The sequence below is a fragment of the Eptesicus fuscus genome, chromosome 3, assembly GCF_027574615.1.
Source record: "Eptesicus fuscus isolate TK198812 chromosome 3, DD_ASM_mEF_20220401, whole genome shotgun sequence".
In the NCBI taxonomy this organism is placed as follows: domain Eukaryota; kingdom Metazoa; phylum Chordata; class Mammalia; order Chiroptera; family Vespertilionidae; genus Eptesicus; species Eptesicus fuscus.
The window spans coordinates 86,084,225-86,109,932 of NC_072475.1; the positions used below are offsets into that span (position 1 = coordinate 86,084,225).

General features: G+C 41.0%; 1 protein-coding gene across 1 annotated transcript in view; it reads left to right on the forward strand.

Annotated features, from left to right (window-relative positions):
* The first annotated feature begins 576 nt into the window (after positions 1 to 576).
* The window catches only part of PROS1 (protein S), a 105,389-nt gene continuing 80,257 nt past the window's right edge, over positions 577 to 25,708 (forward strand). Inside the window, exon 1 of the mRNA XM_028131235.2 lies at positions 577 to 741. Coding sequence (XP_027987036.2) covers positions 666 to 741 — 76 coding nt within the window. The 5' untranslated portion in view covers positions 577 to 665. The remainder of the gene's footprint in view (positions 742 to 25,708) is intronic.

A 25,708-nucleotide genomic window follows, 5' to 3' on the forward strand; every position in this document is an offset into this window, starting at 1 on the left:
CACAGGCAGCCTCAAACATTAAATAACACACATTTCAAAGGGGTATGTCTAAAGCACAAAAAGCAGAGGTAATATATAAAAAAAAAACCAAAATGAGCTCTCTAAGGTGATGGCATTTGATACATTCTCTTTTTTTTTCATCAAAACACTATCCCGCCATAGTTGTTTTATACCATACACGCAGGTACAAAATAAAAATGTGGATGACCAAAACTATTCCATTTGCTTCCCTTATCTCTGTTTTCTCCAGGCGTCTTAGAGCTGCTTCATTCACTGCTCGGTTCCGGTTAAGGTCCTCGCCCCCGTGGTCTCCCTGTCTCTCTTCCAAGCGGGGATCCCCTTTCCCCCCCAGATCCTCCCAGTCCTCTGGCCACTCCGCCTCCCACCCCCGCTCGCTGGAGCTTTTTACTTCGTGTGCCTCCCCTTCCCCTCGGCAGCTTCCCGCTCGGGAGACCAGGGGTTTGGGAAGGGGCCAGGAAAGCTGCCTCCACGGTGTTTACCAGGCCCGCGCCCTGCCCCCCGCCCCGCACAGCTTCCTGGAAAGGTCCGCGTTATCCCTTCCCCGGGGCGCGGGGGGCTGGGAGCGGGCGGGCCTCCCCGCCCCCGGCTCCGGGCTCCGCGGCCGCGCGCCGCGCCGCCGCCCGCAGTCCGCGCTCAGCCTGGCCATGAGAGTCCTCGGCGCGAGCTGCGGGGCGCTGCTGGCGTGCCTCGCCCTCGTGTTCCCCGTCTCCGAGGCAAACTGTGAGTAATCAACAGCGTCCGGCCTTCTTCTTTCCCCGGCGGTGCCAGCTGGACTGCCAGCCTCGCCCCAGTTTGTTTTCAAGGGCTGCAGCCTCCTAGAAACTTTCCGTGTCCAGACAACCCCCGGCTGATGGAAGCGGCCGTGGATCCAGCGGGCAGTGTGATGGGGGGGCAGGGTCGGTGTTTGCCCTGCTCTGGGAACCCCGTGTGGCTGAGGGAAGGACCCGAGTGACACTAAGTGTTAAACAAGGAGTTAGAACACCTACCCGTTCGCCCCTAACAGCTGAAGTTCCCAGTCCGAGGACGGGGATGAGCGCGTTCCAGCATAAAAGTAGGGGAAAAGGCATCCCACGGTCTTCCCTTTGTACCCGCGCCTCTCCCCAACAGCACCCCCTGCTGCAGCCTACCTTCCTTTTGCAATTTCTGGACTTTGAGCTTGGTTTGCTTATTTCAACATTGACAAACGAATTGTTTTAGGTTGAGTTAAATTTTGCATAGCAGTTGGCACATATTATCTGACCTTGAAATCAAAAGGACTGTTAAATATCGTATTTCTTAGATCATTTTGTACTGAGGATAGTTGACGCCGAGTGCCACTGATCTGAAGTCATGGCATGAGTTTTTTGTCTTTATCTTTGTATTTCTAGTTCTTTAGGTTCCCGTGCCTGGACTCAAGGCACAATATTGAGTTTTCTCTGAAAAATATATGAGGTGTATTAAGGCATTTAGAACATTTCAGTTGTCAGTTAACTCGTTTGTTTTCTAAAGTTTAAGCATGTTCATTGATTAAAAATGCTTACTTGTACTGTTTTATTCTCAGGAAATGACATGGGACAGATAACTCAAAAGTTATTTTTATAACTTTTAGGTTGCATAAAGCTCTAATATAAAAACTTCAAAGAAGTAATTTCAGGAGAATTAAATAGGAATTTACTAACATTCCACTAGTTTTTATTACTGCTCGTGATGAATGGAATACTTTAACTTTCTAATTTAGAGGCTAAAACATTATTTGTTGATTTTATGTTAAAGAGCTACAATAGCAGAACTTCAACACTCATACCCCTATCATCATTAAGCTTGCATGGTCATAGGCACTTCCTTATACCTATGTAGGTCATTAGGACAATCAGATATTCGTCTCTTAATTAGAGCTTTGGAGAAGAGAAAGAGGCAAAGGACTTGCCACATTTCCTGCTTGTCATCACAGGAATTTACTAGGCCCTTTCTTTTTATAGAGATTGTTATATTTTCACTGAACCTAGGCAGAGTTAAAAAGTGTGTGTGTGTGTGTGTGTGTGTGTGTGTGTGTGTGTGTGCGCGCGCGCGTGTGCTCATGCACGCACATTATATGCAGGTATTCAAACCATATGTATGGAGAAATACAAGTGTTATGTATAGATTCTGTTAGAATAGATAAATTAATTCTACCAGGTTACATATAAAGACCCTATAATCTCTTAATTTAAAAAAATTCGATAGTTTGCCCTGGCCAAGTAGCTCCGTTGGTTAGAGCATCATCCAGATACATCAAGGTTGTGTGTTCAATCCCTGATCAGGGAACATACATGAATCAATCAATGAATGCATAAATAAGTGGAATAATAAATCAATGTTTCTCTCTCTTTCCCCCTCCCTCCTTTCCTCTCTCTGTAAAAATCAATCAATAAAAAAATTGTTTTAAAAGTTTAATTGGATTAAAAATTATCTTGGTTTACTGATGAGAAAACTGTGATACAGATGGAATTATTTTACTCTTTAAGATTTTAAATTTGAGATAGAATTAGAACTCTAAATATTTGATTTACAATTCATGTTTAGTCCATAGAAATATAGTTGATATTTAAAGACAATCAAATCACAGGTTTAGTTTTGAGAGAGTGAGAAATCATCTAGTTCAACCTCTTTGTTTTAACAATAAATTGTTCAGAGATGTTAAACTGACTTTCCAGACATTTCTAGACCATATGCAGAGAGAGAGATTTAAAAGATATACTGTCTACATATTTTGTCATTTCTGCTTAAGGGCTGTGGTGAAGAGAAGTAGCAGAAAGGGGTGTCCCATTTTGGCTGTGCTAATTTGTCCCTCTGGAGACTTCCACTTCTGGGTGGAGGCAGTCTACCCTAGACATTGCGGACTCATATTTTCCTTCTCTGTTGTACTCTTTACTATTACTTTCATTGTTTATCCATCTTTGTCTTTACTTAAAGCCCCTTTATTTCAGAGTCCAAAATGTTGCACTGATGGAGAGATTTTATCAAGGTTAAGTTAGGGTTGGGGTTGGTGCTAGAAAACTGAGAAGCGATTTCTGGCATGCAATAGCACCCTATGCCATATTCTCTTACTACTAATTCTATGTAAGGAAACATAGGAATACTTTTCATAATAGACCTTCACTGTCCACCAAGTTTAATAGCCTCTTTATAGAGCAACTAGAGGCCCAGTGCATGAAATTCATGCATTCGGGCGGGGGGGGGGGGCAGGTCCCTCAGCCTGGCCTGTGCCCTCTCACAGTCCGGAATCCCTCGCTCCTTACTGCCCGCCTACTTGCTGCTCCTTGCTGCTCAGCTCGCTGCTCCCACCACCACCACCGGTGTGCTCATAGCCGTGAGCCAGGCTTCTGGGAGCGCAGGGAGGACCAGGGGGCAGCTCCTGCATTGAGCATCTGCCCTCTGGTGGTCAGTGCGCATCATAGCGACTGGTCGTTCCACAGTTCAGTCGATTTGAATATTAGGTTTTTATTATATAGGATGTTCTTTAAGCATATGTAAATTTTCAAACTATTATGAGAAAAAAATATAAGAAGCCTGGTAATGCATATATCAGTATTCTTTAGCTACAAGTAACAACAATGATAAGGGAAGAAGGAAGGAACAGAGGGAGGAGGGGAGGGAGGAGGGGAGGAAGGAAGGGGAAGGAAGGAAGGGAAGGGAAGGAAATGTAAGGGGAAGGAACAGGGAAAGAAAAGAGAAGAAAGAGAAAGGAAAAAGGAAGGAAGGAAAAAGAAGCCGAATGGATTTATTGGAAGGTTACTGAATGGCACGCTGAATAAACAGGTTTAGGGAAGCCAGGGTCCTGGGCATTTAGGTGTTCCATACAGTGGGGACTCCCGCACTCACTATGTTAGGATCTGCCACCATATGACTCACTTCTAACTGCCTTCCAGACCTGTGTGTCTCTACTCATGATTGAAATTCCTAGACAAGAGAGTCTCGTCATTTTGGCTTAGCTTATTTCTTTAACCCTGTGATTGACAGCTCACTAGAATCAGTAGAGTGCCTGGACAGCTCCCACCATGCGGGGAAGGAAGCAGAAACAAGAGCAGTCTACACGTTCTAATTATACCCTGTACAACATACACACATGACCTCCTTTCTATTAACACTACCTGAAAGTATTTCCAATATTTGCACATATTTATAATACTATGTAAACAAGTAATGTACAACAAAGTATCTCCTCTTTAATAGGTTTTAGTCATCATAACCAGAGAGGAAGGCTCACGGCTACCATTTCCTACTAAAGTATCCTTGGGTGATGTCCGTGCCTCCTCTACTTCTGTCACAATCCCCTGTCAATGTGGTATGCTTTATGGCAAAATGATACATTGTAGTGTACCAACACATATTATACGCCAAACTGTAATAATAAAAAAGTGGGGAATACAGGTACTCGCTGTAGGGCTTGCCTGTCTCTCTTGGTTATCAGCTTGAATTGGTATTTATGAGGGACTTCATCCTTCACTCCTCAGTTCATGTCTCTCTTCCTCTCAGGGAGTTCCTCGTGCTTGGGTTTTGGTCTGCTCCATGAGCTGAATGAACCACACTCTTCAGAAAGAATCTGAGCCCTGTTGTTCCTACCCGTGGATGGCTGTATCCATCTCTTCTTTTAGAATTTCTACTGTTCACCATAGTTATCCTGGAGGAGGAACACTCCTAACCCTGATTTATATGTGGCAACAACACTATTTTGCCTCAATTATTGTCACTCCAGAACAATCCTCTTTTTTTTTCTTTTTTTTTCCTTTTTTCAATGAGAGTAAGGAACTTTAACTGGCTATAAACCAGGTTCAGCTTCTAATTCAGTAGAAAATATATTAGGTCCCCTCATGAATGTATTCCTCCCTGGTTCCCCAACTTCTAGGTGAGCAGGACCCAGTTAAGAAGGAAGAAAGCAAAAATTCGAGAATAGGTCTTTGAATTAGTTTCTTAGGTCAGTTGGAACAAAGTACCACAACACCCGCCCTAGTTGGTTTTGCTCAGTGGGTAGAGCATCGCCTATGGACTGAAGGGTCCCAGTTTCAATTCCAGTCAAGGGCATGTGCCTGGGTTGCTGACTCCATCCCCAGTAGGGGGCATGATCCCCAGTAGGGGGCGTGGAGGAGGCAGCCAATCAGTGATTCTCATCATTGATGTTTCTATCTCCCTCTCCCTTCCCTCTCTGAAATCAATAATAAAAATAAATAAATAAAAATAAAAGCTGAGAGTTTAGGGGAGGTCTCAGGGGAAGATCTCAATAGAATATTCATCAGTTTCATGCTGATGTGCCAAAATAAGATTCATTCTCTTAACTTCATCTGTCCTTGGGTATGGTTGGCACAAATGGCACTAATTGGATTCCTGCTATCTATCTGCCTGAGTAGGTTGATTTAAGCTGTTTACCCTCTGGTTGAAGAGAAGTGTAAACTATTTACTCTTAAGTGTCTTTGGTTACAGAAGATAGGATTTTGCAATTTACTAGATGATTATAAACTGCTTGGCTTTTAACGATCTCTCTGTCTCCCTATTCAGCTGGACCTGGCTGACTAACCTGTCTCAAAAGTGCAGCAGGGTCCAGGTGATTTTTAGAGGACATTTATTAAAGCTGGGGACAGTGAAACAGGGAAGGGCCTAGGATAGAAGGAACAACAGGAGAGAGACTAGGCCAGGAAATGAGCCGAGGCTGGGCTTCTTTGGCTCACTAAGAAGTCAGAGAAAAGGGGATCGTGGGGACAGGTTCAGGGGGTTAGCCTGGAATGAGCTGAGGACGAGGAGGGAGAATCTGTTCCATGCTTCTCTTCTGGCTTCTGGCTTAAAAAGACATTCTCTCTATCTTCACACTGTCTTTGCTCTGTACACGTCTGTCTCTGTTCCATATTTCCTCTCTTGATCAGAACACAGTTATATGTAAAATTTCAAACTATTATGAGAAAAAAATATAAGAAGCCTGGTAATGCATATATCAGTATTCTGTAGCTACAAGTAACAACAATGATAAGGGAAGAAGGAAGGAACGGAGGGAGGAGGGGAAGAAGAGAGGGGAAGGAAGGGGATATAACTACAGTTATAGTAGATTAGCAACTACCTGTATGACCTTGCCTTTCCTTGTCATCTGCATAGTTCCTATTCCAGATACGGTCATGTTCACAAGTACTGGGGAATTAGGACTTCACTACCTTTATAGGGGACACAGTTGAAACCATAATAGTCACTAATCATGACAAGTACCATATTTTTCCATGTATAAGATGTCCCCCCCCCCCCACTTTTCCAACCCCAAATGAAGAAATCAATATTTTAAACATAAAACAGAACACATTTTCATTTATTTATCTTTTTATTTTTTGACATCTTTATGGGCTCAGAACGCTCAGGTCCCTGTTGCATCTGCACACTCTCCACCTCCACCTCCACCTCCTATTATGGCATCAGCTGACATCAGTAACAATAAGGCTCGTGATTGGAGGAAGCCTGTTTGACCAGGTATGGGCAGCTATGCACCTGTGCGGCTCCCTCCTCGGCTGACTTCTGTGTATAAGATGCCACTTGATTTTCAGTCTAACTATTTTAGAAAAAAATAGCATCTTATACACGGAAAAATGTGGTACTTATGTCTTTCTACCTTCATTTCTGACCTGTGTATTTTGGCTTCAGGGAAAAGAGTACCATATATGAATGATTGCTAGTATTGAGAAGGTACTACATTTTTTTTTTTTTTTAACTACAGTGGAAGATAGTGTTGTATCACAAAAGGCAGTGACTGAGTCCTCAGTAATTGGTCAGTCTATTCATTCCCTGAGGCTACCTCCTTTAAGGTATAAGAGTATACAATAAGGACAATGAAAACCATAATAATCATCCCATACACTTATTTCCTTAATTAGTTAATTCCCTAGTTAAAGGTAATTTTGTGTGGCTTAGCATAAAGCATGGAATTAGTCTACCAATAGTGGTACTGACAGAAAAATTTAACCCAAATACAGAAAAATGCCTCTATCTCTGAGCACAAATTGCTGTTCCTTCCTGATAGAAAAGCCCTAACTAATCAACCACCCACTAGGTACCTGGTTGGATTTTTAAAAAATATATATTTTATTGCTTTTTACAGAGAGGAAGGGAGAGGAATAGAGAGTTAGAAACATCGATCAGCTGCCTCCTGCACACCCCCTACTGGGGATGTGCCCGCAACCAAGGTACATGCCCTTGACCGGAATCGAACCTGGGACCCTTCAGTCTGCAGGCCGACGCTCTATCCACTGAGCCAAACCGGTTAGGGCCCTGGTTGGATTTTGTAATACATCCAGGGCTGAGTCTCATCTGAAGCTCTTCTAAGCTCACTGACTGGTGGCAGAACTCAGTTTCTGGCAGCCGTAGGACAGAGGCCCTCAGACCCTGAGGCCTCCCACCATCTGACCATCTCCACAACAAGGCAGGTTGCTTCTGAAAGGTAAACCAGAGGCATCTGCTGCGGCTCCTTGACTCTCCCTTCTATTTCTGATGTGGCATATGAGGCTCATGATCTGGAGGCTTCCAGGTCATTTCCTCCAACTGACCTTTCCCTGGCTCTCTTCTCGGAAAGGGTCATTCTCCATCCTCTCCTCCCTGTGGTCTTTCCCATGCAAGTCCTCCTGTTTGGAAGACGTCCCTTTTATAGTCCTCCCACCAGCATCCCAGGTGATCTGTCTAAAGCAGTGATGGCGAACCTATAACACGTGTGTCAGCACTGACACGCGTAGCCATTTCTGATGACACGTGGCCGCTGAGGCGGCTGCATGCCGAGGATGAAACATTTGCTGCTCCTGAGGATGAAACATTTGCGAAATAATGTTTTTTCCTTAAAGTGACACACTACCCGAGTTATGCTCAGTTTTTTGGCGAAGTTTGACACACCAAGCTCAAAAGGTTGCCCATCACTGGGCTAAAGACTGCTCAGACTTTAGGATACTTTATGAGATTTTGTTCTTTTTTTCTAAGAATCATGGATTGGCATGTGATAAAGTTTTCTAGAATAATTATCTCCCTATTTATATTAAAGGGTGATTTAGAAAATTGTCCTTTTTCTTTTTAAAAAAATATATTTTTATTGATTTTTTACAGAGAGGAAGAGAGAGGGATAGAGAGTTAGAAACATTGATGAGAGAGAAACATCGATCAGCTGCCTCCTGCACACCCCCTCCTGGGGATGTGCCTGCAACCAAGGTACATGCACTTGACCGGAATCGAACCTGGGACCCTTGAGTCCGCAGGCTGACGCTCTATCCACTGAGCCAAACCGGTTAGGGCTGTCCTTTTTCTTGATTGCTATTTTTGAATACTGTATTTCAAATATATTTGGGGCTATTTATTTATTTATTTTACTCTTTGCTTTACTGGTAATTTTATTCAAGGAATAAACAGAAGTACTCTGTCCCTATCTTCTATCTATCTATCTATCTATCTATCTATCTATCATCTATCTATCTATCTATCTATTTATCTATCTATCATCTATCTGTCTATCATCTATCTATTTATACATTTTTGCTTTCTTTAGAGTCCTTTGATTCTTAGAATTAACAAAGGAGCAAATAAGCACTTAGTAAATAATGTCTGTTACAAACATTGAACTATTTTAAAATTTTCATAATCTTTATTACTTTGGATAAGATATGCTATAATACCTTTAATAACACTTTAGTAACACTTTAATCTCCAAATACAAATATTCCAATCTCCAAATCAACAAATCCTAGTAGTTTAGCAAAATAAGAGTTAATTTCTTCCTTTTTAAAAAATTAATATATTTTTATTGATTTCAGAGAGGAAGGAAGAGGGAGAGAGATAGAAACATCATGATGAGAGATGATCATTGCTTGGCTACCTCCTGCATGCCTCCTACTGGAGATTGAGCCTGAAACTCAAGCATAAGCCCTTGACCAGAATGCCCCTGCAACCAGGGGGCACGGGCCTTTGACCGGAATTGAACCTGGGACCCTTCAGTCCACAGACTGACGTTCTATCCACTGAGCCAAACGGGCTAGGGCAAGAGTTTATTTCTTAATTTTGTAAACTCCAATTTGGTTTTTGTAAATCTCTTCCATCTTTAGTTATACTGTCTGGTACACATGGCCTCGAATGTCCCTGCAAGAAAAGAGAGCAATAGAGGAGATTTATGTGTTCTTTATGGCCTTAGCACGGAAGTGACAAGACTCACTCCTGCTTAGAGTTCAGATAGCCGCATTCCAAGGCAGCACATGGAGTATTTGGTCAGCATTGTTTCTGTTACAGATATTTTTCCTCGAAGGTTAAGATGTTAAGATTACGGTTTCTTTCTCTAAGGGAGGTGCAAATACTTACTGCCTATTTAAACTTTGGTCATATGTATTCCAAAGTGTGAGGTTGTTGCAACTATGTGAAAAAAGTGTGTGATAGACAGAGGGCACCATTAACTACGCCTATTAGGACATAACACCTGGGGACTTAGTATAATGACATTGGGCTGGTTGTTAATGTAGCAGGATGAAAAATAATGTGGTCATAGCTGACACTGAAATTGTTCCTCTGGTGAGAGCTGCTGTTATTTTAGAAATTACCTTCAACAATGGCTTTACATTTAGAAAGTGAAGTTCTGAAAACACGGTCTGTAACTTTGCTACTCACGCGGAGCCCAGGGACCAGCGGCAGCACTTCCTAGGAGCTTGTTGGGAATGAAGTATCTCTGGCCCCATTCCAGACCTGCTGGTTCAGAATATGCATTTTAACAAGACCCCCCAGCTAACTCCTCTGCACACTTAAAGTGTGAATCATGTGGTCTGTAAGGGGATCGCAGGGAAGATAGATAAATGGTTCTGCATAAGAAGTGAACAGATTGCATGGGTGGCAGTAGAGGGCAACCAGGGAGAGAGAAGGGGAAGGGATGTCAGAGAAGGGAGAAAAGAAGCTGAGCCACAGAGAATGCAGCTGGTGTGGAAGGTCTCCCGTCAGAGATCATTAGATGCCAGGTGGACACGGGATTTTAGGAACTGGCACATCTAGGTCTCAACTTTAAGTTGCAAAAGTTGCTTTAAATGTAAACTGCAGCCCTTCCCACCTGCCGCCTGCCCCTAGGGTTTCTTCAGAAGAGGTTGATTTTGCCCTAGCCGGTTTGACTCAGTGGATAGAGCGTCGGCCTTCGGACTGAAGGTTCCCAGGTTTGATTCTGGTCAAGGGCACATACCTTGGTTGCAGGATCCTCCCCAACCTGGGCCCTGGTCAGGGTGCATGCAGGAGACAACCAATCGATGTGTTTCTCTCACATCGATATTTCTCTGTTTTTCGCTCTTCCACTCTCTCTAAAAATCAATGGAAAAATATCCTTGGGTGAAGATTAAAAAAAGAAAAAAAAAGAGGTTGATTTCCACATCTAGGTTGATTAAGAATGAAAAGAAGAGAGTAGTGAGATGAAGGGCTTAGGGAAAGCTAACACACAAAGCCACAGTGACCATAAAAAACCACAGCTCCAAAAGACTGCAGATGTCTTGAGAGAAATTGTATCAACTAGGGGATTCATGTTTTATGTCACCATTCAGTGAATTAAAACAGGCAGGATGATATCTGACATTAGTAAAACTAAATTATCTTTAAAAAAATATATATATATATTGATTTCAGAGAGGAAGAGAGAGGGAGAGAGAGATAGAAACATCAATGATGAGAGAGAATCATTGATCAGCTGCTTCCTGCATGCCCCTACTGGGGATTTGAGCCCGCAACCAGAGTATGTGCCCTGACCAGGAATCCAAATGTGACCTTCTGGTTCATAGGCTGATGCTCAACCACTGAGCCATGCTGGTCGGGCAGCAAAACTAAATTATCTTTGAATTTGCCATGTTCTGTTTTGTTATGCTAAAAGAAAAAAACCACCAAAAACAAAACAAAACAGAAAAGAACCACCTTGGTGTAGCAAAAAAATAGTATGTACTGACTCCTGTTGTTTTGGGTGAAGCAGATCCTTTTAATCTAAATATTCCTGTTTTATTTATAGTTATTTGGGAAATACTATAATTATTTGGGGAGATGGGCAAGAATTTAATTTTTTATCAAATACTTTAAATCAAAATATATTTGTCATATAACTGAAAATCTAAGCTGTACAACATGTTAATTTTTAAAATTTAAATCTTTATTGTTGAAGCAATACGTTAATTTGATACATTTAAGTATTGTAATATGATTGCCATTAAGAATTCAATAATTTTAAACAAGAATATATACTCTATTATGAACTTCCAGTTATAAAATAAGTAAGTCCTGGGGATACAATGTATAACATGGTGACCATAGTTAATAATAATGTGTTGTATATTTACAAGTTAAGAGAGTAGAACTTAAAAGTTCTCATCATACGCAAAAAAGTTAACTATTTCAGTGACGGATGTTAACTGAACATCCAGGTATAAGATGATGTCCAGGTTCATTTAGACTTATTGTGGTGATCATTTAAGTATATATGTATATATCAAGTCATGTTGTACATCTGAAATTAGTATAATGTTATATGTCAATTATATTTCAAAAAAGGAATAATCTCTGCATAACAAACAAAGATTCCAAGGAAATTGGATAATATTTTAATAGTAGAAAGTAGAGTTATAATGCTTTCTTTATTACTTGCTTCCTTTTTTAAAGAGATTTTTTAACTTATTTTTTTAGAGAGAGAAGAAAGGAGAGGGAGAGAGAGAAACACTGATGTGAATGCACAATGCCCCCCCCCAACCTCACATCAACCCACCTCCCGGGCATGTGCCCTGATCAGGAATTGAACCAGCAACCTTTCTGTGCATGGGACAACTCCCAAGCACCTGAGCCACACTGGCCAGAGCTGTTACTTGTTTACTTAAAAAAATATATAATAAATTGTTATTAACTCTAGTATGGGGACAACCCCTTTATTTAAGAGGTTTATTCATATTACATTGTTCTAAATATAGAAATTTAATCCTTCAGGTTTATGGGGAAGTGAAATGAATACAATTTATCTAAATAGATTCTGAGTATTTCTACGGATGAGTCAGATATTTGGAACTGCATCTCACTGGTTCTAGGCCATCAGTGTAAGTCTTCTTGGTCCTTTTGTTCTTTTTTAAAATGGATTTTAAAAAGACACATTCAAGAGCAATGGCTTTTAGATCTTTATTAAAATGGTAAAATTATAACTTCTTGCATTTATATGATATTTTCCATCTTTTAAAATGGTACATTTGGCATTTTCTCATTGAGTTTCATAGCTATTCTGAGATTTACTTTCACCACTTCAGGAAAATGTTACTATAACTCCATCTCTAAGTTAGTACCTCCTCTTTCTCTTCCTACTTTCATTTGAGCTTCTTGAAGAAATAATCCTGGAGGTCTCTATTTCCTCTCTTCCTACCCTCCCACTGGTATTAGTGACTGAGAACGTTGACCGGTGATCCTATTGTGTGTGTGTTTTAAATATATATATTTGTATTGGTTTGAGAGACGAAGGGAGCGGAGAGTGCGATAGAAACATCAATGATGAGAGAGAATCACTGATCAGCTGCCTCCTGCACGCCCCCTGAGGGGATTGAGCCTGCAACCTAGGCATGTGCCCTTGACCGGAATTGAACCTGGGACTCTTCAATCCACAGGCTTGCTTTCTATCAACTGAGCCAAACCAGCTTGGCAATGGTGATCCTATTGTTAAACAAACTGTACATTTTAATTTCATCCTAAGTAATAGTAATTACTAATAATTATCCTATATTATAAAAGCATAGTATGCAAATTGTCCACTCAACTGGGAGTAGTTCTGAGAGTTTGGCCAGGGGAGGGGAGGGAGGTCCTGGCAGGCGGCCGGCGGGGGGGGGGGGGGGGGGACGCGGGGAGGGAGAAAGTACTTGGCCGGATGCCACTAGTCACTAGGGACCCTACCAGTGCATGAATTTCGTGCACTGGGCCTCTAGTATTAATAAGTGCTTTGTAACATTTGACATTGTTAAAATTTATCTTTTTGAAATTAACCTTTTATATTTATAAACATATTTTTCAAATTTTCTTTCTCTACATATGTGTTACTAAATCTGCTTCTGTTGTTTTGATGATCTCTGCTTTTCCTTAAATGTTAGTTTCCTAAGGTTCTATATTGATATTCTGTTCTTATTGGTCAGTAGCTTAAACTACTAACTATAGTCTACTGATTCCTAACATTTTTATTATTTATTTATTTGTTAGGGTAATTTATTTTTAAATTCTGCAAGACTGTTGGCTTTATTTTAATTTTTTATTCTAGTAATCCTTGCTTAATATAATCTTACTTGGGAACTCTCTAATACATCTTCTTATAAGGACACTACTTCATTAGGATCTGGGCCCCACCTTTATGATCTCATTTAACTTTAATTACTTCTTTAGAATCCCATCTCCAAATACAGCCACACTGGGGATTATAGCTTCCACATATGAATTTCTGGAAGAAGCAAACCTTTAGTTCATAATGACCATCAAGTAGAACACAAATGCTTATTTTATTATTTCATTACTATGGAAGAAAACAAGTACACTTTATATTTTGTCTGGGTGGGTTTTTTTAAAGTGGCCCTGAGTTTCTATATGTTACATGCACCTTTCCTTATAACTTGTTTTATTTTCCTTGACTCCTTAGCCCAGTCATTTTCTCTCCTTTTCTTAATAAGTCTCATATTCCATTGTTATTTAGCCTTTTGGAATGTCAACAGGGAATTCTGAGAGGCTGACAGAAATTGTATTGAATTATAAACACCTACTCAATGATATACCAATATGCCAAGTAATCTCACATTCACATCTGCACTACACACACACACACACACACACACACACATATATATATCCTAAGAGTCAAAAGGGAAGCCATTGAGATCTAAAATCTTTCTAAGCCTGTAAGTATACTTCAGATTTGCTTATTGTGGAGATCTGGGAGGTATTGCAGGAAGTGGGATATTGTAGCATTAGGCCAACAGTTTCATTGTTGCCTTAAAAAGTATCCAAAAACAAGTTGCCTGTTGCTTCATAAATACACACACAGGCCAGTGAACTAATAATATAATTGATGGCATCCTAAAAAAATAGGTCAAATAGAACAAAAAACAAAACACTTCCTGTGCTGTAAACTCTTGGTACATGACATCAAAATCACATGAGAGTTTGGTCTCCCAGAGTGTAGTAAATAGAAAAGACTTGAGGACTGACTGCAGGAATACCTTACTGCACGTCATCAAAGAGACCTCCCACTATAGCCTCAGAAAGTATGGCCAGTTAGCAATGTAATAGTTGAGAGAAGAAAAGATAAGGCTATAGAAAATTCCTCTTCCTACCTTGCCAAAATCTGAACTACATGAAATACAGCAAATTATCATTTACTGAGAGCAAACAAATCAAATAAAAAAGATGGTCAATATAATTATTTCCTGAGAAATAAGCTACCTGTTCTGTCTTTTGAGTAAAATGTACTGCTTCCTCTCTTTGTGGCTAAATGAAAGGTGATAATCTTGAGGAAACAATGGCAGAATGCTTGATTTATTCTATTGTTTCCCCCTAGACTGAGGCAGTAAATTAAACACATAATTAAATCTTGGAGTACGGAGAGGTCCATTTCCCTTCTGTTGTGACTGAACAGTTTAGGCACAGTTTCCCTATTCATTCATTGATCTGACCCAGAATGGAGGTCAGTGGCCACAGGTTTGATTGTATTTTTGTTTTTTAATGTCACCAATGGCTTTCCTACTTCTAAATAAATGACAGCCCTCACTCCTTCCAATCCAAATGTTTTAGAACTCACTTTTATGAGTGCAGCATATAATTCATAGATTATTTCATATTCTTTCCCAGATTTATATCCTTATCTTTTATGATCTTTAACTACCTTAAAGCCAGCCTATTTATTGCTCACTCCTTTTGAAGGACAGGCATAGTTCACCTTTTCTTACATTTTTCTTACCATTAGCATAATAACATTCAGAGAATCAGAGTTCAGCAACATAGTGCTCAATAAGAAAAAAAAAGTGAAATTTAGAGAAAAGCAAGGGTAATACCTTTCTTTAAAAATTTTTTTTTTTTTTTTTTAATTGATGTATATTGTACATACATACATAGCATTTCTTTCTGAAGGCTAATAAAAGCTTTTCTGAAAGTTCATAATAATTATATAGACTGATGAATGCCCAAGTAAAAGTCTGTCTTTGAATTTTTCTTAATATTTGCAACCTGCACTTTTATAAATATCCCCCCTCAATTGAAAATCTTCTGTAGTAGAATCATTTATTTAAAAAAATTAAAGTTTTATAGTTAATTAATATGTGATAACTTAAAATTTATAATACGTGGTCACATGTTTTCCTATCACTATTAACTAAAGGTTTATATATATTAACATGCAATTATATTTTTTTTCAGGCTTTGGCTAAGGAAAACATGCCATTTTAACAGTTGAGACATTAGAGGTACAGTTATATCTCAAACTATTATCTAGTTGTTCTGTTTGTACTTTGAAAGCCATTTTTCCTGAACCCATCCCACACTGAAGCAGAAACAAAGATTCAAGATTCTGACAACCCAAATGCTAGGTAAAGATTCTCTTCTCAAAACAAACAAACAGGAAAACAACAACAAAAAACAAACAAAAGATTCTCTTCTCAGACACATTATTTTAGGGGCAGTTTTTCATTTTTGGGATGCCAGATAATAAGGGCCTGGGTAAAGGAATGACAGAAAGCAAAACTAAAAAAGAGATGACCTTTTGGAGGGAGGAATGTACAAATAGTCTTTTCAAGGACAAGAGAGCAGAATGGAAGTGATTCAGAGGATGAGCTAGCCTAAAGATTTGGACCTCCTTTATCTGCTACTTCCTCTTCATCTGACTGATCAGTTTTGGGCAACCTGCAGACCTATGGTCCTGACCCACCTGAACAGAGAGTAGCAAGCTTCGACAACCAAGTGGGAAAGGGCCCTGAAGAAAGGAGCTCCCTTTGACCGAGGTTCAACTGAATTGAACAGTGGAGGAATTTTTCTGTGAGTAAAGGCATTACTAACTCCACTATCCTAATTACGGATGCTTAACTGAAGAATCTGTAATATGCTTAATGATAAATTACTTTTTTGGAGATAAACTTATGCTGGAAAAAACACACAAAGATTTGTTCCCACAGAAAAAGGGAACCTCTGAAGGCTGTGAAGACCATTTCAAAAGAGAATTCCAGTTAGTGTTTGAACAATGATTGTGTTATTGACATAGTTGTTCAACTGGCTGTGGTCACTTTTTGGAGAGGGGATGACTCAAAGAAGTTAAAAAAAGAAGCTGATTCAGTTATGCTTCTAATCTTGAAAGACTCATAATTAAACATTACAACCTAAAAGTTTGAATCCGAATGTAACACTTTTCAGGCAACATAGTTGGGTTTTAACAAGGACTTTCTTGAAAAACTTCATCTAAAGAAGTGAAGCAAACGATTCAAGACCGTGTGGTAATGCAAAAAGAGAAGAGGTTTTGGAGCCAGGCTTGGCTTTGTTCTCAGCTCTGTGAACTTGATAAAATTAAACTCAACTTCAGTTGATTTTTAGTTCCTGTGTAATATGGGAAAATTACTATATATTTAGAGCAGTTGTGATTAGGATTAAAGGAGATAAAACAAAACAGCATTTATCTGCTTATATGCCATGGCTATTATTATGATATTAAATGGAACTTTTTGGACATTACTGCAGGCCAGTAGGTTGTATGTTTGGGGCTTATAGACTGAGCCAGCTGTTAAAAGCATGTCTGACCACATATTGTTCTCATTCTACAGTTTTGTAGTTTTTAGTTTGGATTTGTGATATCATATTTATACCTTTTGACAAGGAATAGTAGACTCCTTTACAAACACACTCTGTTGGAGGGGTTTATTTTATAAGCTATCAAACTTGTCCACTCCACAGCCACACAATTTCTTTTTCTTTTTTTAATTAAGCACATTGTGGGTGTTTGAGTGACAGCATGCATAGAAGAAAGAGCACTGGACTAGGAGGATGGGGATAACTTCTTTTATTTGCTTGTTTGTTTGTTTGTTTATTTATTTATTTATTTTTAAAGTCTGTATTGTTGAGAGTATTAAAGATGTCCCCCTCCCCCCCATTACTCCTCTCCACCTGATTCCAGGCCTTCATCACCCTATTGTTTGTGTCCATAGGTAATGCATATATGCACACAAGATCCTTGGTTAATCCCTCCTGCCCACCTCCCTTCCCTCTGAGATCCCTTAGCTTGCTCTATGCTTCCATGCCCCTGATTCTATTTTATTCACCAGTTTATTTGTTCATTAGATTTCTTATTTATTTATTTTGATTTTTAGATTCAAATGTTGATAGATATGTATTTATTGCCATTTTATTTTTTATACTAGAAGCCCGGTGCATGAAATTTGTGCACAGTGGGGCGGGGCGGGGGGGCATGTCCCTAAGCCCGGCCTGCACTCTCTCCAATCTAGGACCCCTCAGGGGACATCCCTCTCACAATCCAGGACCACTGGCTCCTAACCGCTTGCCTTCCTGCCTGATCACCCCTAACCTCTCTGCCTGCCTGCCTGATTGCCCCTAACCATTCTGCCTGCCTGCCTGATTGCCCCTAATCACCTCCACCTGCTGGCCTGATCGCCCCCAACTGTCCCCCCTCCCCCCGCCGGCCTGATCACCCAAACTGCCCCCCCTGCTGGCCTGATTGCCCCCAACTGCCCCTCCTGCTGGCCTGATCGCTCCCAACTGCCCCGACCTGCCAGCCTGGTCTCCCCTAACTGCCCTCCCCTGCCAGTCTGGTCGCCCATAACTGCCCTCCCAAGACTCACTACCACTGCGGGCTACCCAGGACTCACTGCCGCCTCGGGCACTCCGAGGGCGGGATCTTCCCACAGGCCTTGTGGGAAACAGCTCAGGGAGGGTGCCTCAGGGCAGGTTGCTGCAGCGACCCAGGAGTCACTCACAGCAGCTGGGCCCCGCCTCCCCTGCCCCCGGTCCCACTGCCACAAGTCCCCACCCACCTGAACCTGCTGCATGCGCAGCCTGGTGTTCAGTTGTCCCTCTGGTTGTTTTGGACCTTATAGACCCTGGCTCTTTAGAGACTTTGCCTGTGTCCCAATATGTGGTCTATCTTTGAGAATGATCCATGTGCACTTGAGAAGAATGTATATTCTGTGGCTTTGGGGGTGAAATGTTTTGAAGATGTCAATTAATTCTATCTGATTTAGTGAGTCATTTAGGATTGCTGTTTCTTTGCTGATTTTTTGTTTAGAGGATTTGTCCAGTGGTGATAGTGGGGTATTAAAGTCCCCTACTATGACTATTGCTGTCAATCTCTTCCTTGATATCCTCCAGAAGTTTTTTTTATGTATTTGGGTGCTCCTGTATTGGGTGCATATATATTTACCAGAGTTATATCTTCTTGTTGAATTGCTCCCTTTAATATTAAGTGGTGTTCCTTATCTCTTGTTATGGCCTTCACTTTGAGGTCTAATTTGTCAGATATAGGTATTGCTACCCCAGCATTTTTTTCCTTTCCATTCATCTGAAAAACCTTTTTCCATTCCTTCACCATCAGTCTGTGTGAGTCCTTTCTACTGAGGTGGGTTTCCTGGAGACAGCAGCTATATGGGTCATGTTTTCTTATTCACCCTGCTACCCTATGTCTTTTGATTGGGGCATTTAATCCATTTACATTTAAAGTTATTGATAGGTACTTGTTTGTTGCCATTTTTATTCTTTATGTCGGTGTTCCTTCTTCCCTTCCTATTTCTTCTTTTTACAGCATACCCTTTAGCATTTCTTGTATTGCTGGTTTGGTGATAATAAACTCCCTTAGTCCCTTTTTGTCTGTGAAGCTCCTTATTTCACCCTCAATTTTGATTGATAGCCTTGCTGGGTATAATATTCTTGGATTCAGACCCTTCCTTTGCATGACTTTGTATATTTCATTCCATTCCCTTTTGGCCTGATGTGTTTCTGTTGAGAAATAAGTTGCTAGTCTGATGGGGAATCCTCTGTAGGCAACTTTCTGTCTCTCTCTGGCAGCCTTTAAGATTCTTACTTTGTCCGTTTCCTCTCCTTCTGGTACCCCTATTATGTGGATGATGTTTCGTTTCGTGTTGTCCCAAAGTTCCCTTAGGCTCTCCTCCTGTTTTTTAAGGTGTTTTTTTTTTTTTCTAGATGCTGCTCTGCTTGGTTTTTTTTTTCCTTCCTTGTCTTCTAGCTCACTGATGCGGTCCTCTGCTTCTTCTAGTCTACTGTTGATGCTTTCTATTGAGTTCTTTATTGCAGCGATGTCATTTTTCATTTCTTATTGATTCTTCTTCATTTCCTCTTGGTTCTTACACATGCTATTGAATTTGTTTTCCATTCTTTTCAGCAACCTTATGACCGTTTCTCTGAATTCTTTCTCTGACATATTGCTTGCCTCCATTTCGTTTACTTCCTTTTCTGGTGTTGCCTCCTTTTCTTTTGTATGCGGACTGTTTCTTTGTCTCCCTATGATCGCTCCTCTCTGGATGTCTGGTTATGTAGCTCTCTCTCTCCTGCATTGACTTAAAGGCACAAAATACACCACAACAAGACACGGTGCACAGGGCACCAAACACAAATGTATTCACAGTACTAATAACCCCAAATAAAGGTGACCACCAGAAAAAAGAGAGTTAGGGGGTAGAAAAGAGTGCAAAAAATGATATTGAGAAAAGGAAAAAAGATTAAGAGCAAAAAGAAAGAGAAGAAAAAAGAAAGGGGAAATATAGGTAGGATCGGGCCTAAACAGGCAGTCAGACATTCCTCTCACAATCCAGGACTGCTGGCTCCCAACTGCTCGCCTGCCTGCCTTCCTGATTGCCCCTAACCGCTTCTGCCTGCCAGCCTGTTTGCCCCTAACCGCTTCTGCCTGCCAGACTGTTTGCCCCTAACTGCCCTCCCCTGCAGGCCTGGTCCCCCCCAACTGCCCTTCTCTGCAGGCCTGGTTGCCCCCAACTTTTCTCCTCTGCTGGCCTGGTCACCCCTAACTGCCCTCCCCTGCAGGCTTGATCACCCCCAACTGCCCTTCCTTTCAGGCCTGGTCCCTCCTAACTGCTTTCCCCTGCTGGCCATCTTGTGGCAGCCATCTTGTGTCCACATGGGGGGCAGCCATCTTTGACCACATAGGGTCAGCCATCTTGTGTGTTGGAGTGATGGTCAATTTGCATATTACTCTTTTATTAGATAGGATGTGTGTGTGTGTGTGTGTGTGTGTGTGTATATGTGTGTGTGTATATATATATATATATATATATATATATATATATATATACACATATATATATAAAACTTTCCCCCTTCTTTAATCTATCTACCTATGTATTCATATACTATTGGAAAAGGAGAATAGAGATTAGCTAGGCCTGAGTTTGTGATTGTAATTAGTTAAGCTATTAGTAGAAGAAGAGAACAAGTGAGGAAAGGAATAACAGAAGCAAAAAAACAGCAACAACAACAAAAACAAACAAACAACAAAAGAAAAACCCCCCAAAAATACAAACAAGCAATAAAAACCAAAGTAATCAATAATCAGACATTAACAAGACTGAAAGAAAAAGACAAATAAGTAAAAAAAAAGAAAGAAAAAAGAACAAAACAAAACAACACAAAACAAAAAAAACAAAAACAAAAGGGAAGTAACAGATAATCTGGATAGTGAAGAAAGGGAAAAGTGTGTATGGGCTTGGAACAGGGGAACAGAAATTAGATGTATGAGTAAGATCAATTTTTAACAGGGAGTAAAAAGAAAATATAGAGAAAAACTAAAGCAGGAACAGTGTAAGAGAAACAGGGAAAAAGGGGAACGTGAGGAAGAGAGTGTTGGTATAAAGGAAAAATTGAGATAGAGTAAAATGATGCTACAGGAAAAATAAAAATAGAATGTAGAACACTAATTCCAAAATAAAAAAATAAAACGTAAAAACAGTAAAATAATAGTAGTAATAATAGTAATTAAAAACAAAAATATAATTGAAAGTAAAATCAGGTGAGAAAGAAAAAAATTAGTTTCTCAAGTAAAAGATTAAAAATGTGAAGTAGTTGAAGGTCATTCACTTCCTCTACTGTTCTGTTTGGCAGGTCTGTTTCCTGTCAGGTAGACAGCACAGTATTGGAGTTCCCTGCGCTCCACACCTCCTCTGCATCATAAGCCACAATCCTTTTTTCATGCAGTCGGGAGCTCTTTGTTTCTTAGTCTGCCTTTAGTTGCATTCACACAAGAGTCAATTTCTGATACAACCCCTGGGTGGCCGTGTTTCTGTATTGATATCTGGGGCTTAAAGGCTCCTCCCCTACCCAGTGTTTAGATGGCTTTCCCTGCTGCACTTAATGCTGGGTTAGAGGGATGGACTGCCCTAGAGCTGGCTTTCTGTTCATTTCTCCACACTCTGTTCTCCAGGTTCCACAAAAACAGCTTTCCCCTGCAGTCTCGGTGAGTGTTTTTTAATTGGAAGATCCTATGTACTGGGTTTAGTAATCAGAAGCAAGGATTTAAAAAACAAAAAGAAAAGAAAAGAAAAAAGCCACAGGATGCACGCAGACTTGCGTCTTCCCCTGGCACTCTGCAGCCGGCGCACTGGCAGAACTCCAGACTGCCCTCCTGTGCCCAACCCTGCCGTGGGTTAATTTCTATAGTCTCCTTCTTCCCGCAGCCCTATGGACCCCTTTTCCACATTCAAGGCCTACACTTACCCCAACAGCGCGTATTTTGTGGGGCACAATCTTCCTTTGAGACTCTAGTGCTGCTGCGTGTGTTTCAGATAGTATTACAGATATCTCCTGTTTCATGCACGTTTCTCCATCCAACCTAGACCCCAGATCTCACCTCTCTCTAGGAGATAGCTGACCTTTCCATCCACGAATTTCCTCACTGTCCACGGATTTCTCACAAGCTGTGGTTAATTCGCCAATTCTGGGTGGATATTAATCGATTTGGCTGTACCTTCTCTCTGCTCTGTGAGAAGGTGCAAGGGTCATCCGCGTCCTCGTGCCACTTTGTCTCCTCCTGGACAAACTTTCTAGGCACCCGTGGTTGGAGAGGCTGGAGTCTTGGTATTCCTGGGTTTGCAGCTGAGGTAGCTGGTCCCTGGGGGTTGTGGTTGTAGGGTCCTGGGAGGTATCTGAGGGTCTCCCCGGTTGAAGATAAGTTTGGACTTCAGATCACCGCCACTCTCCCCTTCAAAATGGTGCAATCTCTGCCCCCTGGCTCTTTAGATATTAGGATTTTTTATCTTCTTCTTCTGCTTCTTAAAGAATGCCGTTCAACATTTCACATAATACTGGTTTGGTGATGATGAACTTCTTTAGCTCTCTCTTGTCCATGAAGCTCTTTATCTGACCTTCAATTCTTTTTTTTTTTTAACATTTATTTTTATTTATTTATTTTTAAATGTATTTTTTTATTGTTGATAGTATTACAGATATCTCCTGTTCCTCTCCCCTTTCCCCCCTTCCTCCAAGCCTTTACCTACCCCCCAAGTCTTCATCACCCTATTGCCCATGTCCGTGGGCCATGTATATAAGTATATAAGTTCTTTGGTTTATCTCTTCTCATCCCCTCAACCCCACATCGAGATATGTCAGTCTGTTCCATGCCTTCCTGCTTTGGTTCTTATTTTGTTGGTCAATTCCTTTTGTTCATTAGATTCCACAAATAAGTGAGATCATGTGATATTTGTCTTTCTCAGTTTGTTTTATTTCACTTAGCATAATGTTTTCCAGGTCCATCCATGCTGTCCCAAAGGATAAGAGATTCCTCTTTTTTACAGCTTCATAGTATTCCATAGTGTAAATGTCCCATAAGCTTTTTTATCCATTCATCTACTGATGGGCACTTGGGCAGTTTCCAAATCTTAGCTATTGTAGAAAATCCAATTCTTTTCAATTGGCGTTTTGGGGTTTTTAGGATGTATTCCCAGAAGTGGGATCACTGGGTCAAACAAAAGTTTAATTTGACCTTCAATTCTAAATGATAGCTTTGCTGAGTAGAGTAATCTTGGTTGAAGGTCATTGCTATTCATCAATTTGAATACTTCTTGCCAATTTCTTCTGGCCTGCAAAGTTTCTGTTGAGAAATCAGCTGATGGTCATATGGGTGCTTCCTTATATGTAACTAATTGCTTTTCTCTTGCTGCTTTTCTTAAAAATATATTTTTATTGATTTCAGAGAAGAGAGAGAGAGAGAGAGAGAGAGAGAGAGAGAGAGAGAGTGAGAGAGAAAGGGAGAGAGAGAGAAGCATCCATGATGAGATAGAATCATTGATCGGCTGCCTCCTGCATGCCCCCTACTGGGCATTGAGCCCACAACTGGGCATGTGCCCTTGATCAGAATCAAACCTGGGACCCTTCAGTCCTCAGGCTGACACTCTATCCACTGAGCCAAACCAGCTAGGGCTTCTCTTGCTGCTTTTAAGATTCTCTCTTTGTCTTTAACCTTTGGCCTTTTAAATATGATGTGTCTTGGTGTAGGTCTCTTTGGGTTCCTCTTGTTTGGGACTCTCTGTGCTTCCTGGACTTGTAAGACTATTTCTTTCACCAGGTAGGGGAAGTTTTCTGTTATTATTTTTTCAAATAGCTTTTCAATATCTTGCTCTCTCTCTTCTCCTTTTGTCATTCCCATAATTTGAATCTTGGTATACTTGAAGTTGTCCCAGAGGCTCCTTATACTCTCTTCATATTTTTGGATCCTTTTTTCTTTTTGCTCTTCTGATTGGGTGTTTTTTGCTTCTTCATATTCCAAATTGTTTATTTGATTCTTGGAATCCTCTACTCTATTGTTGAATCCCTGTAAATTATTCATTATTTCAGTTAGTGTATGCTAATTTCTGAGTGGTTTTTATTATGCCTTTGAAATTCTCACTTAGATTCTTGAAAATCTCACTAAGTCCCTTGAAGCTCTCATTAAGATTCTTGAGCAACCTTATAACCGTTGTTTTGAATTCTGTACTAGTAGTTGGCTTGTTTCCATTTCTTTCATTTGTGACATGTATCTTTGTCTCCACATTGTGGCTGCTTCGCTGTGTCTGTTTCTATATATTAGGTAGAGCTGCTATGTCTCCTGGAATTGGTAGAGATCATGTGATAGTAGTGTGTCTAATAGAATCCAGTGGCTCAGCCTCCCCAGTCATCTGAGCTGGGCCCTCTAGTTGCACCCATGTGTGGGGTGTTTGTACATTCTTGTTGTAGTGGAGCCTTGATTGCTGTTGGCATCACTGGGAGAAATTGACCTCCAGGCCAATTGGCTATGAGAACCAGCTGCAACTACAGCAGAAGAGCTGCTGGCTGTAGGAAACACCCCTATGGAGCAGGACTTGCTTCTGTGGGGCTTTGGTGCTCATTGAGTCTGCCCCTTGAGTGTGCTACTTGTGGATGTGTAGAGTTGTAATCTGATGTGGTCTGAAGCTGTCCACTGGGTGCGTTGTCTCTTGGGTCTCCAGGTAGGCACAAAGTCAGCCACTGCCTGGGCACCCAGCAGGAGCTACAGAGAGATTTTCAGATTCCTCCTATTGGTATTGGGTTTGGAAGTGCTCAGGTGAGGCCCAGCTGTGAAGCAAGGCAGGCTGGTGCTGGTGCTGGGTCTTGGGCTTCTTATTGATAGGTTTGGGGCATGCTGAAGCCAGTTGCTGCTTGTTTGGGAGGTTTTTTAAAAAGACTGAAGGCTGAGCTTGGACAGGCCACTCATATGGAAAAGCCTCGGCAAACAGGTTGGGTGGGCTGCAAATTGGATGGGGCAGGGTCTCAGGGGATCACCAGGGTGGAGTGAACAGTTTGGGCCATGCTTATGGAAACTCAGATATAGCTGTCAGTCAGCTCTGCAATGGGGAGATCCCAGCACAGGAACAATAACCCCTTCAAGCACCCCAGTCTAGGAGAATGCTGCCCCCAAGTTCCTGCCCCAATGCCAGACAATCCAGTTCCTCCCTGTATGTCCCTGGATCCCCCAAAGCAACCCCCCAGTACTGGAGGAAGTGGGACCTTGTAAGTTCATGCGCCAACCTTTTAAGAGGAACTCTGAGGCTCTACAGCCTCAGCTTCACTGAGGCCCAATCCCCGCTGGTTTTTACAGCCCCAAATTAAGGGGACTTCTCTTCCCAGCTCTGGAACCTTGGGCTAGGGGTCTGGTGTGGGGCTGGGACCCTTTGCTCTCATGGGAGGCCTCTGCAGCCATGATATTCCTCCCAGTTGAAAAACAAAAAACAAACAAAACAGAAAAGCCACACGTGAGTGTGGGGCCAGCCTGTTCTGTGCCTCCACCCCTTCTATCAGTCTTGATGTTCTTTCTTTACTTCTCTAGTTGTAGGACTTCCATTCAGTCAGATTTCAGGCTGTTCTGAATGATGGTTGTTCTGTATTTTAGTTGTAATTTTGATGTGGTTGTGGGAGGCAGCAAGTTCTAGCGTTTACCTACTTCACCATGTTGGTTCTTCCTTAAATATATATATTAAAATTCCTATCCCATTGGCACCACTTCATAGCTCTATGACCTTGGTCAAATCATGTAACCTTTCTCCATCTTGATATCTTCAATAAGAAAATGAGAATAATTCTAACCTGTAGTTTATTTCATTATTTATGTGAGGATCAAATGAAATAATTAACATAAACTTTGAAAATTATTAAGTGTCATGCCAATTTGAAGCATTATTGGGTTGAAACTGCATGAAATAGGACATAA